The sequence below is a fragment of the Pristis pectinata genome, chromosome 8, assembly GCF_009764475.1.
Source record: "Pristis pectinata isolate sPriPec2 chromosome 8, sPriPec2.1.pri, whole genome shotgun sequence".
In the NCBI taxonomy this organism is placed as follows: Eukaryota; Metazoa; Chordata; class Chondrichthyes; order Rhinopristiformes; family Pristidae; genus Pristis; species Pristis pectinata.
The window spans coordinates 16,233,543-16,247,650 of NC_067412.1; the positions used below are offsets into that span (position 1 = coordinate 16,233,543).

General features: G+C 38.9%; 2 protein-coding genes across 4 annotated transcripts in view; both read left to right on the forward strand.

Moving 5' to 3' along the window:
- cfap70 (cilia and flagella associated protein 70) overlaps nt 1-2,093 on the forward strand; it is a 58,857-nt gene extending 56,764 nt beyond the window's left edge. For 2 of the 3 annotated variants that reach the window (XM_052021728.1, XM_052021730.1), the window contains exon 28: nt 1,779-2,093. In XM_052021728.1, coding sequence (XP_051877688.1) covers nt 1,779-1,859 — 81 coding nt within the window. In that variant the 3' untranslated portion in view covers nt 1,860-2,093. The remainder of the gene's footprint in view (nt 1-1,778) is intronic. The other variant, XM_052021729.1, reaches the window with a different exon arrangement.
- A 1,909-nt stretch (nt 2,094-4,002) lies between these two features.
- Nucleotides 4,003-14,108, forward strand: part of wdr90 (WD repeat domain 90) — a 66,379-nt gene continuing 56,273 nt past the window's right edge. Inside the window, 4 exon segments of the mRNA XM_052021267.1 lie at nt 4,003-4,094; nt 7,907-8,040; nt 11,383-11,480; nt 12,915-13,091. Of these exon segments, the coding sequence (XP_051877227.1) occupies nt 8,022-8,040; nt 11,383-11,480; nt 12,915-13,091 (294 nt within the window). The 5' untranslated portion in view covers nt 4,003-4,094; nt 7,907-8,021.

A 14,108-nucleotide genomic window follows, 5' to 3' on the forward strand; every position in this document is an offset into this window, starting at 1 on the left:
TGTATCATAGGGATCGTTGCTGGGTCCCCTGTTGTTTGTCATATATATTAATGATTTGGGTGAGAAAGTAAGTGGCATATGACACCCAAATTGGTGGTACAGTGGACAGTGAAGAAGATTGTCTGAGGTTACAACAGGATCTAGATCAACTGGGAAAGCGAGCAAGGGAATGACAGATGGAATTTAACTTGGACAAGTGCAAAGTGATGCATTTTGGGAAGTTAAACCAGGGTAGGACATACCCAGTGAGTGGTAGGGCCCTGAGGAGTGTTATTGAACAGAGAGACCTTGGGATGCAAGTACATAGTTCCCTGTAAGTAGCCACACAGGTAGACAAGGCAGTGATGAAGCCATATAGCATGCTTGGTTTGGCATTCAGCTGAGGCATTGAGTACAAGAGTTGGGACATCATATTACAGTTGTACAAAACGTTGGTTAGACGACAGTTGGAGTTAGGGTTAGCAGTATTACGTGCAGTTCTGGTTGCCAAACTACAGGAAAGATGTGATTAACCTGGAGAGGTTGCAGAAGAGATTGGTAAGGGTGTTATCTGGATTGGAGGGCTTGAGTTATAAGGAGAGACTGGTTGGGCTGAGTCTGTTTTCCCTGGAGCAAAGGGGCTGAGAGGTGACATGATAAAAACATATAAAATTATGAGAGGTGTAGATGGTCAGACTCTGATTCCTGAGGTAGGGTTGTCTAAAACTAGAGGTTAAGGGTTTAAGGTGAGGAGGAGGTTTAAAAGGGATCTGAGGGGTAAGTTTTCACACAAAGCGCAGTTGATTTCTGGAATGAGCTGCCAGAGGAAGTGTTGGAGGCAGGAACGGTAACAGCACTTAAGAGACATCTGGACAGGTATTTGAATGAGCAAAGGATAGAGGGATATGGAATTAATATAGGGAAATGGGATCAGTATAAATAAGGTTGTTGGTCAGCATAGACACAATGGGCCGAGGGACCTGTTTCTACGCTGTACATCTCAGTTTTCAATCAGTCTCATCATATCTTGGAATAGCACATTTCTGGAGCTTGAAAATAGTGCAGTTTATAACTCAACAGAGAGATGTGGCTAAGTTGTTTCCTTTGGTGGGTGAGTCCAGGACAAGAGGACACAGTCTTTGAATTAGAGGGTACCCATTTAGAACAGAGATGAGGAGAAATTTCTTTAGCCAGAGGGTCGTGGATTTATGGAATTCGTTGCCACATACAGCTGTGGAGGGCCAATCATCGGGAGTCTGTAAGGAGGAGATTGATAGGTATCTAATTAGTCAGGGTATCAAGGGATATGGGGAAAAGGCCAGGAATTGAGGCTAGATGAGAGAATAGTTTAGCTCATGGTGAAGTGGCGGAGCAGACTCCATGGGCCGAATGGCCTACTTCTGCTCCTTTGTCTTGTGAATTGTAGCTTTGATATGAAAGGTTTTACCTAAAGATAAAACCATGATGATGGATCCAAAATGCTATGAGGAATAATAGAAGACTCTCATTTTGACTTTATCTTTGAACTTAATATGTCTTTGGGCTTATGTTGTTTCCAAATATTACCATTAAAAGTAGTAATTCCATCTCCATTGGGAAAAGATTGGAGGAATTAAAGGGTTGACCTGATTCACATAGCAATTAGGTCAACCCTTTAATGAGACACATACATTTAGGATTATCACACATTAAACTGAGGAATAGTTTAAATCACTTCAAGGGTTTGGGCAGAAAATGGACTTACAACTGGAGAAAAATATTAATATGAGATCATTTGTAATATATTTTGTCTTATATAGTTAAACCTTGAAGATAAACAGCTCCTTGAAGAGATTCATCAGCTACAACAAACACTTGGCTTTGGAAACCCTGCACTCTAAATCTGTTGAAATCCTTCAGACCTGCATTAGCCCTGTAATTCAGCACTGTAATTCAGCACTATTTGACAGCCAACTATCTTTTTTGTACCAATTACCTTTATAATACAATTTAAAGAGTTAAGATTTTGGTTAATGTAAAGCCTATCTTGGATATATATACTTAAGTGTATCCCAAAAAAATGAATGATTTTGTGAAGGTAGAAATACTGAATAAAACAGATCTTTGAAAATTTTACCCAAGTCTGCTGTTTATAATGGTCTTGGTAGATCTCATTGCCTTTTGGTAGTTTTTCTGCTACTTTGTTCTAAGTTTTATTGTTTGGTACATATATGTTGTTATTTGAATTTCATTGCATATGTTTCTGTTATGCTTTGGTCAGACCATCAATATACCAGAGTTGGAATGCTAGATTATAATAGTCATAACACGGCCATAAATTTCACCACCAACAACATGATCTTCCTTCTTTCTAACATATTCATTTTTTTTATGTTTAGAAAATGATAACTCAATGTGCAATGTAATGTACTGGGAACATCAATCATTAAGTGTGGGAGATGGATTCTTGCTTTTATGCCAAAACCACAAGTTTGCCCATCTTAGCTACTTGGGATAAAAGACCTCATACCTCTTTGAGAGGAAGATAAATCAGACAATAGGCTTCTTCTTAGTATCTCATTAATGATGGTTTCATAAATTTTAGGAGAAGTAAGATGCAGGGCACCCCTTGACACCTATTGGTTTAAAATTCTAGTCTATGTATGTAATACCTCAGTAACCTCAGCCCACCCTATTTCTACAATCTCCATCTGTATACCCTCTGTTATACTTGACTTCCTCCAATCCTGATCACTATTTGTACTTTCAACTGACAAGGCATTAAGATCTAGAATTCCCTCCTTTAATTTCTCTGCCTTTCTTTTCTCTTTTTAAGCCCTTCAGCATTTAGTCATCTGTCCTTTTTGCTCTTTCTTTACTTTGTATCAGATTTTGTCATATTGTGTTCCAGTAAAGTACCTTGGAACATTTTACTATGTTAAAGGTGTTATAGAATAGCCATTAGTTGTTTTTAGATGGCCTTTACTTGTACCCTGTGATATAGTTGATGAAAATCATACATCATGCTAAAACTATTGCATAATTAATGAAATACCGAATGTGCTTACTGCATTGCAGTATTGTTAATACGTCAAAGTTGATAAATAAGTTTTAGCATGGTAGTGGATATTTCATAATGTTATTATTGTTAATGAACCATGATGAAAACAGGGGTTACAGCACCAGTAATGGATAACACAGGAAGGCAGCATACACTTTGTCAACATGAAGCAATCCGAAGCAAAGAGTTGACAGGCCAGTGAACTTTTGATTTCTGATATGATTTTTTTCATTTGATTTGGTTTGATTTTTTTTGTCACAGCAGCCAAATTCCGACCATGTATACACCAGGAGTTGGGAGTATTCAAACTCATCCCTGAGAAGTGCTAAAGTTGAGAAACTATATACATAGAAAACTAATAATAGTGCTGGAGTTGTGCAAAATTAACACCGCCGGTTTAAATGAAGACAACTAATTTTTCATCTTGCTTCAAATCATTGTTCCTTCGCTGTGTAACAGTCCGTTGTTCTTTAAACAGAACTGCAGATGAGCTCTTAAATGGTCAGAAACTTAAGAATAACAAATACTTACATTAAACGTCAAAGTGGAATGCTGCAGCATTCGCTTTTGTGTTGAAATCCATTCATATATCTTTATTATTTTTCATATTAATTTCATTTTCATATTTTGTTTCGTAGTATATGATTGAAAATGAAAGCTGCCTATGCTCAGAATTCTCAACAAGTCAGCAGCATTCCTAGTGAAAGTCAAAGAGTTAATGTTGCGGGTCTCAGATATGAAACGTTGACCTTGTTTCTCTCTTCATAGAATGCTGAGTTTTTCAGCACTTTGTTTTCATTTACATGTGTCTTACAGTGCAGCAACCAGGCAGTTATCTGAACCGCGCCATGTCCCCAGTCAACAACCGGGCGGCGCGGGAGTTTTCCCTCGGAGGGATTGGGCCAAATCGAGCCGCGGCCACGACGCGATGACGTCAACGGAGTCACGTGGTGAGCGACGAATCCGTTGGCCAAGGTGGTGCGCGCGGCAGCAGGAGCGGGATTGGTTGGCGTCGCCGTAACCAGGGGATTTGGTGGGGTGATGGACCGGTCCGGGGGCTGCAGGGAGAGGCACGGTAAGAGGGTGAACGTAGGGGAGAAATACTGAAGGTTTTTGTCATCGAAGGACTGGGCATAGGAGAGGGACGGGGGATTGTGGAAAGAGCCGAACAGCAGCTGGGGAGGGAACCGGGTGGATAGTTTGGTGGCGTGGTAGGAACTGGGGGGGGCATGAGGGAAAGTAGGGCCGGTGAGGGCCAGGAGGAGAGCTAGATTGGTTTGTAAGGGGGTCCTTTAAGTCTAAGAAAAGTTATGATAACCCTGTAGAATTTTACATTGAATTGACCTGACATTTTTACTGCAGTGTCTTCAACTTAATCCCATTAAAAGGGCGCAGTGAAAGTATTAACGAAAATAACGTTGGGGGAATTAAGTATCAGGGATTGCTGATAGTTAAGGGCAAAGGTTTATGTTCATAATTCTCAACATTTGTCCATTCTACTATTAAATAAAAATTCAACTTTTTGAGTGTGACAACAGAAAAAGTAGTTGGCAAGAAAAATTCTATAGTTGAAGATGGGGGAGGGGGAGATAGAGGATGGAAGAAAATTAGTAAGAAATGTAGAAAAAAAATTGAGAGCTGCAAAGAAGTAAAAAGATTAGTAGAAATATATGTAGACCCATAAAAGTCAGAAGTAACTATAATGGGGTATAAAGTATTGGCTAAGATATTAATAAGGTTGTATCTATTTTCACTGGGAGACACAAGAAAATACTAGAAATAGTATGGAGCCAAAGGTCTATGAGAGTGGAAAAACTTTGAGTTGTCAAATTTAGTAATTACAGGGATTAAAAGCTGACAGAACCTCTCTGTCAAGTGTCCTGTGGTCCTCTAATGTGGCACAGTGGTGTCAGAAGCATTTCTAGGAATCCTTCCTAGGTTCTGGAACTGTCAGAACAGACTGGAAGTTAACAAATGCAATCTAAGAAAAAGAGACTGAGAGAAAATAGGGACCCACACTTAGTCTCAAATGAGATGTTAGGGAAATGCTGCAGTCTATAATTGAGGACATGGCTACAGGCCTTCTTGAAAATCGCTGATTAGATAGAGTTGATACAGTTTAAGAAAATTAAGGTCTTTGAGTCAATCTGGATTCTAACACCTTAAAACTGGGGTTTGTTGAGATGCTGTAGGCCATCAACAATGATAGAATTGAATTTCACTGCATTCTGTAACTTCATGGCTTGGGGGGGTCTATTCCTTAATGAAATAATGCCGTCAAAATGATCTTGGAAAGCATTCCAGAGCAACTCCAAGTGGACCCAAAATGAGACGCGGACCCGGGTGATGATACAGTGTAGGACTATGCATGCTAAATTGAAGAATCGGCATGTTATAGGTAGCTGAGCAAACAAGTGACCAATGAATCTGAATAAATCTGCTATTGTGTCAGTTATGAGTAATGGTGAATAATTAAGCAACTAATGGAAAGAAGAAGATCCATGAATCTCCCCATTCTCATTGAAGGGGAGTTTGATTTGCTCAGTGATGATGATAAGTGGTTGGATACAATGGACATATCAAAGGCTGAGGATCTATGTTGTTAAATATGCACTTCAGAACAAGTCCCATCTTCAGCCAGTTATTCCAGTGAAAATATAACACTAGCATTGTCAAATGTGGAAAAATTAGCTGGGTTTATCCTGTTTGCAAGAAGGGCAAATACAGGCGACCTCTGTATTACGGCCTTTCAGGTTAATGAAAATTCGCCTTTATGGAATTCACAAATCACTACCCAAAAATTTGTGATACAGAATCAAATTCTCACTCATGGAATTTATAAGGAAACAAATAAATAAAATTTATTTCAACTTGTATTTCATGATGCATGCATATCAGATCAGATTTATTATCACTGATATGACATGAAATTTGTTTTGTGGCAGCATACAGTGCAAAGACTTAAGAATCTATACATCACAAAAATAAATAGTGCAAAAATGAATAATAAGATAGTGTTCATGGATTGTTCAGAATGTAGCTTTGTGTTACAGAAAATTGTGATATGGGCCATTTTCTAGGAATGCAAAATCCCCCCACCCCCCACCCCCCCCCCCCAAAAAAAAATGTGGTGGTCGTGTGTCCACTCCACCCTTTGCCCTTCAGTTGGCTTTCAACTATTAAAAACAATGAAAGGTATCATTGATATGGAGCAGTTACCAATCATCTGGATGCCAGTTTCCATCACAGTGCTAACCCCAAAATTGACAAAAGAGCTGAATTTCAGAGAATAGATGAGCGTGACTGCCCTTTACATCAATGCAGTATTTGACTGAATGTGGCATCAGAGGTGCCAGAATAAAACTGAAGTGGGTAGGACCTGGGGGAAAAATTAGTAAAAGCTTGGAATCAATTCTGAGCACATAAGGAAATAGCTGTGGTTCATAAAGTCTAATTATCTCTGTCCCCAGACAATGTGGCAGAAGTTCCACAGATAGTTTCCTTGCCTATCCTCCAAGTACTCCATCAGGCAGCTTCGTTCCATCATAAAGGGCAATGTTTGCTGATGATTGGATGGTGTTGAGTTCATCTTTAACAGAGTTTTTGCCTATGTTCTGCAGAATCTGGACGACTGAAGTGTTGGTTGATAAATAGTCTCTCACTCTCACTCCCCTGTTCCTCCTGTAAAATGCCCCTTAAAGCTTTTGACTTAACAGCTGACCTGATCACCTTTGAAGCTGAAATCATATTGAAAAATAGAATTGAAAATACTGGTTGGTTTGCTGTGTGAAAGATAGTGTAATTACAAGTCAGGCCAGATGTTGCTGACAAAGTAACAATCAAATTAATGATTGCACTATGATATAAAGTAATGCAGTAACTCCCAACTCCACCCCTCCCCTCTCTTAACTAGTTTGATCTGCCTGTCATCCTTCACCCCCCCTTGGTCCACCAATCACCTCTGGTTCTTGTCTCACCACTCCCCCTCTCTTTATACTGACCATCTCCCCACTCCACTCTTAGTCCTGTTGCAGGGTTTCAATCCAAAACAATTCCTTTGCCCCACAGATACTGCTCAACTCACTGAGTTCCTCCAGCAGATTATTTGTTGCTCCAGATTCCAGCAACTGCAATCCCTTGTGTTTCTTAAAAGTTAGTGACAGAGGAGGTGCATTCCAGTCCCCTTGAGACAGGTAATGGTGGCCATGTTAGTTTCAGCTTTTAGATGCTATGGTTCTGAGTGCTAGAATTATTTTTTAAATCTCTCTCAATCTCTATTTTTTTTCTTCCAGAGTTTAGCAGAGTGAGAGGTGACTTGATTGAAACGTATAAAATCCCGAGGAAGCTTGACGGTGGATGTAGATTCAATATTTACTTTTATGAGAGGATCTAGAATAGGGATTACTGTTTGAAATTTTGTTAAGTTAAAACAGATAAGATGAGGCAATCTTTGAGGGTTGTGAGTCTTTGGAACTCTTCTTTAAGGAGTGGTTGAAGCAGAGATTTTGTATATTTTTAAGGCAAAAGTAGAGTGATACTTGATAAGCAAAGGGGTAAAAAGTTACAGTGGATTGACAGAAATGCAGAGCCAAGATTAGAATCAAATCAGTCATGATTGTACTAATTAGTGGAACATGCTTGAGGGGCTGAGTGGCCCACTCTTGCTCCTAATTTGTATGTTAGTCTGTTCTCTCCACTGAGGCTACTGTGGACTGAGTGTTTTCAGCATTTTCCTTTTTTTTTGACTGAGACTGACAATTTAATTGCTGAAAGTCCATCCCTTTAAGCTAAGCAGGTGTCAAAGGTATATTATTACACTACACTTCTTGGATTTTTATTTGGTTCCCAGATTTTTCTTGCAGTTGCTCAAAGCTGTTTTTCTTTCAGATGATATCTTCTGTGAAAATTTTGTCTGGAATTAAATTTGATGACCACATTTAGTAAGATTGATCTTCAAGGACCAAAGGACTAAGAGTATTTATCGTTTGGTACTTTGACCAATATGGACAAACCAAAATTAGGTGAGAAAAAAAATGGGCACCATCACTGTCAGTGTTACTGAGTTTATACAAACTAATTAAGATAATTTTGCAGGGATTAATTTTGGTAGTTAAGTGTATCATGCAGAATATTTTACATTATTGTTCCAGATAAAGATATACATGAAATAATTACATGCCAGTTTTTTAATTAAAGAATTTTTGTGGCGATGTGTTTTAATGGAGTTTTTACTTCTGGTTTCCAGAAGCTGAAAGCTACATTTTTTATGGCATCTGCTTGCTAATTGACATTTGCTGCCAGCATTTTTATCAAGTAATTATGTCTTATCATTTCATTTCTTAGCAAAAGAACATCAGACCTTGCTTCAATGGATTGCAGTTCATCTACATTTTTCAATAGTGTTTCTTAAATGTATTCAATTATTCTGGCCAGTTAAGTGTCTTTCAACTTAATGTAATTACTTCCACAGAGCAACTTTGTTTTGAATGGCCAAATATAATATAAACAATGTTGATTCATCTACATTTCTTGAGTCATCATGTTGGAACTTAAAGAACATAACATTTATTATGTAACACAAGACATTTGCTTTTGTTTGTGTGTATCTCGCTCACATGGACCACTTACGACTGAATTGTTTCAGTTAAGAATCTCAGCAGTAAAACCAGCTTATTGGGACACTGCCAAATATCAGAATAAGATTTATTATCACTGACATATGACATGAAATTTGTTGTTTTGCGGCAGCACACTGTGCAAAGACATAAAAATCTATAAATTATTAAAATAAATAAATAGTGCAAAAAATGGAATAATGAGGTAGTATTCATGGACCATTCAAAAATCTGATGGTGGAGGGGAAGAAGCTGTTCCTAAATCATTGACTGTGGATCTTCAGGCTCCTGTACCACCTCCCTGATGGTAGTAACAAAAAGAGACCATGTCCCAGATGGTGAGGGTCCTTAATGATGGATGCCGCCATCTTGGGGTACAGCCTCTTGAAGATGTCATTGATGGTTGGGAGGGTTGTGCCCGTGATGGAGCTAGCTGAGTCCATAACACTCTGCAGCCTCTTGCGATCCTGTGCATTGGAGGCTCCATACCAGGCTGTGATAAAATCAGTCGGAATGTTCTCTACTGTACATCTATAGAAATTTGTAAGAATGTGACATACCAAACCTCCTCAAACTTCTAATGAAGTAGAGTTGCTGGCATGCCTTCTTTGTGATTGGATCAATGTATTGGGCCCAGGATAGATCCTCTGAGCTGTTGATGCCCAGAAACTTGAAGCTGCTCGCCCTTTCCACCGCTGACCCCTCAACGGACTGGTGTATGTTCTCCTGACTTCCCCTTGCTGAAGTCCACAATCAGTTCCTTGGTCTTGCTGACATTGAGTGCGAGGTTGTTGTTGCGTTACCACTCAACCAGCCAATCTGTTTCACTCCTGGAAGCCTCCTCATTGTCATCTGAGATTCTACTAACAACACTGGTGTCATTGGCGAATTTATAGATGGCGATTGAGCTGTGCTTAACCACACAGTCATGGGCGTTGGGCGTATCTAAGAACAAAAGAAGTGTGCACTATTCATTTGTATATTTTGACAAATTTACCTATGAAGGACTTCACAGTCTGCTAACCCTGTTTTATTTTCCTGCCATCCACCAAGTAAATGTGAATTGGGGACCCTTGCTGAATATTTCTTACTGGTTAGATCCGTAGGTGCTGAAGCATAGCTCCCAATTCCCCAACTGTGATCTGCTTATTTAGCACTGACTATTCATTGAATTGTTTAATGTGTGGTTTAGAGATTATGTGATTTGAAAGGTATTTCCCTAGTGTACATTTTAATTTTAGTTTTGGTGTCTTTGCTATGTTTCTCTTGCATTCTATATCTGGCCAGTTAGGATCATTATCTGCAGATCTATTTCTGGATGTGTTGGTGACCCTTAACAGATTTGTCAAGCATTTGGGGTGTATTCTTGATCTATTGGAAAAATTATTGCTTTAATTGATGCCTAGCTTAAGGGAATGATAGCATAATGGTTATATTGCTGTTTTAGTAATCCAATGGCCTGGTCTAATCTGTATACCTGATCTGCCTGGCAACTGGTAAGTTAAATTAATTTAATTAAGTAACCCAGAATAAAAAGTTAATATCAGTAATAATGATACTTTGAAACCAGTGATTACCACCAATTGCTTTTCCTCAACTAATGGATCGGTTATCTTTAGTCCTTCATGTTGAATATCACTTGGAAGAAGCACTGCTGGTAGTAAGGTGAGTGGGATTTTAATGTCCCATCACCAAGAATGACTACTTGGTACTTCAATAGAAAGTGCCAGCTAAGTTCTGAAGGGCAAAGGTGCCAGACTGTGTCTGTGGCATGTGTGAGGAATTGAGGAACTCATCTTTTACAATCTAGTAGTCATGGATGGATCTGCATAGTAGCAATGGTAGAAGTGACCACCACATTGCCTTACGGAGATAAAGTCATATCAAAGAGAATCCTCCATCTTTTGTAGCTGTAGCACAATCCTAAATGAGATGGATAAAGAATTGATCTGGAAGCCCCAAGCTGGGCATCTGTTTGGTATGTATATGTTTGGAAACAGCAGAATTTTACTTTAATTCTTGGCTCAGCATATCCTTTGTTATCATTACCATAATGGCAAAATATTAATTCTGATTCAATGAGGAGTGTTGAGTGCGAGGAGAAGCACCAAGTGTGCCTAATGTTGCAATTAAACATGAAATGCTGTCCATGTGCCTTGATGAGTGCAGTTCCAAAAACGCTCAGACCTTTTCATCATCCAGTAGGAAGCAGCCTGTAATTACTAAACGATCATTCCATCCTTCATTGGTGTATTATGCATAATAGCTGCACTGTTTAGCATCTATTAGGGGCATTACAACTTGCCAAGGCATTTTTAGTAGGACTTTCCAATGTTGTAAATCTAGTAGGCCAAATAAGCAAGTGAATGGGAGTGCTGTGACCTGCAAGTGGCCTTCCAAGTCGTATATTGAGTTGATTTCAATACATGTGTCCTTCCTGTCTGGGTTTAAAAGTTGACTCACTAACACACAGCAATTTGGATGTGCATTCACAAGAAGAGTATCATTACCACTTCTTTGAGCATCATTGGCATTTGATGATAAATACTACCAATCCCAATTAAAAGTTTGTGGCTTAGAACTTCTCTTTTGGGTAATTACTGAACATTTTGGCAAAAATGTTTTAATCTGCAGTATCTTTTTTGCCCAATATTTAATTGAAGTATATTAGCAGTTTAATACATCTGAACTATATGTACTTTGCATTTGATTTTATTTTGTTGAGTTGTGCTCATTTTTCGATTTCAGAATCTGTGTGGCAGCGTCCATATGTGAATATCTTCAAACATTTCAAATTGGAAGAATGGAAGAAGTCAACAAAAGAAGGAGATATTACAGCTGTTATGGTACTGTTTGTTTTCCTTTTGATGACTTTTTCCTCCTAAAGGTACCAGTTTTTATTTGGGCACTGTTCTGTTGGCACTTCTAAATTAATATTTTATGTACATGGACTGAGACATTGTCTTGTTTACAAAGGGAGGAGTAGGATTGATCCACTTGGGTCCTCCCACCCTTTTTTTCCACACCCCCTCTCTAGCCCCCTATCACCCAGTTTTGTCCCTCTCACCTGGTTCCATCCACTTCACACGCATACACTTTTTCACAGGGTCTCCTATTCCCTCCCCATCAGATGCTAGCTGCCCATCACCTTCCTTATTTATCAGAGACCAGCATGTGCACCTCTTCTGCCTCTACATCACCCTCCAGCCTCTGTCCCTGCCTTCACTCTTGCATCCCACACTTGGCTTCTTCAGCCCTTTTGTTTTCCTTCCTTGTCTGTTTCTGCCTATCACCCCCAGCCTCTGTCTCCCAACTCCATCCCTCCTGCTCCCCCACCTTGCTCCATCTGCCTGTTGTCCCTAACTCCACCTAGGTCCACCTGTTACCTACCAGCCATGGCCTCACCCCACCCCCTCTCCCCTTTATACTGGTTATCCTCTATACTTTCAATCCTGATGCAGGGTCTTGACCTGAAACTTCGGTACCTTTTCCTCCACAGATGCTGCCTGACCCTCAGTTTCTCCAGCAGCTTGTTTTAGATCCATGACATAATTTGTGTTTTCATCTGATATTCAACAAATGGCCATGTTGTATTCCTGCAAGTGTTTTGTTCACCTGCTTAGAAGACCAGGTTAAAATTATGACAGAGTGAAATCAAGGAAGTATGTGACTGCCCTCAATTTAATTGCATCTTCCATGGTGGCAGCCAATGTAGTGACTTAATTGCAGATATCTATTCAGTCATGGAGGATGCTGGAGGTGAGCGCTGTCCTTGCAGTTAGTTATTGGAGGGAAAATTTAGAGTATGCGTGCTGTCTGAGTTTTCTCCTTTATGACTTCTATCATTTTCTGCTAAAAAAAATTGTGTGTACGTTAATCTATAGCCCATTGTTAGTGGATGTGCTGAGATATCCCTAGTTTATTTGTCATCAAGTATTCTCTTTTTGTTTAATTATTGGTGTCTGCATCCTACGACTACTTATGTTTGTCTGAGAAATCACAGGTAAAGGAACAGAAGTAGGAGATGTGCCTATTTTCTGGCTACCCAATTATTCTATATTACTCAGTGTTACTGCTCCATTGTGCAGAAACATTTTATATTAAAAAAAAATTCAATTTATTCTTTGACCGCCAAAGTTTATTAGCTTATTTTGTTCCCTAAATGTATTTTGAAAAGTTATTTGTAGGACAAAATATTTGCAGCCATAACTTGGATTGTTTAAGGAATTAATCTTGCAGAGTTAACTGATTATTATTTACTCTGAATTTTATGTTTTAAGGATAAAACTCTGAAGTGCACAGTTTATCGCATCCGAGGTTCGATCCCTGCGGGTAACTATATTCAGTTACCAAAAACTACTACTCAATCCCTTGGACTAGTTGGCCGCTACCTGTATGTCCTCTTCAAACCAATTGTATCCAAATACTTTGTGGTTCATTTTGATGCCGTCACTGAGGTACATGATGATTAATACCCTCTGGGTATTGTGCATTTGTTGGCTTGACTTTATTGTTGGAGTTAGATGCCTTTACTGAAAAGTCTATTAACATTATTAGTTTACTACTACAATGTTTACCAAGATTATTCATCACACTGTATAGCTTAATTAATAAAATGGTCAAAATATTGATTTCTTGTATTCTTGGATGTTTCAGGTATAATGAAGCAAAATGAGCAATAAGACCTGGTGGGAAAACAGTTAGAATTCAGATTTGGTTGAAAGCTGTAGATTGATGTAGAATCATTAAAGACCTTCCCAAAATACTACAACTATTGTAAAAGCTGATCAGTCAGTTATAATTGATTTTGAGGATTGATTTTATTTCCACTTTATGAACATCTAATTCTCTCTTCTCACTCCTCTTCTGACCATGCAGACATAAGCTGTGGTACTGCTTCAAAGGAGGTCCATTGTGCTGAAGTAACTCCTTATGGCTTTAAATTATCCTTTGCCCACCAAAATGTTTATATTGTTTCAAAGTATTTTCATAAATTCTTTGATGGAAAAGGTGATTGCAACCATAATTTGGATGTTTAAGGAATTAATTTTGCAGAGCTGAGAGTGTATTGGACTTTTCAGGCTGTTCCAGTTGGATGCTTTTGAAGGGTCAGTCTAGAAATTAAATTGTAGGAGGCTAATTGAATGTGGGCACCATTGCTACTGACCCAATTCCATTCTCAGCTGTTCTCAACATGTTCTTGATTGTTCCCACATATGCACACTTCTCAAATTGCTTCCCATTTGCTGCTTTTCTGCTCCATAACATTCCTCAAACCAAGTAGCAATCAAATTTTTCCCATGCCTGTATTAAGATGCATGCAAGTTCAAAGAGTCTGATCTGTGTCCACAAACAATGCTTGGGACTTCCTGCTTTGAGATTTGCAAACACTAATGTGGATCATAGAGTTGTGCAGCACAGTATACCAAGTACTTTTCCATTCTTAGCCTTAACTAATTACTTGAGGTTTGATC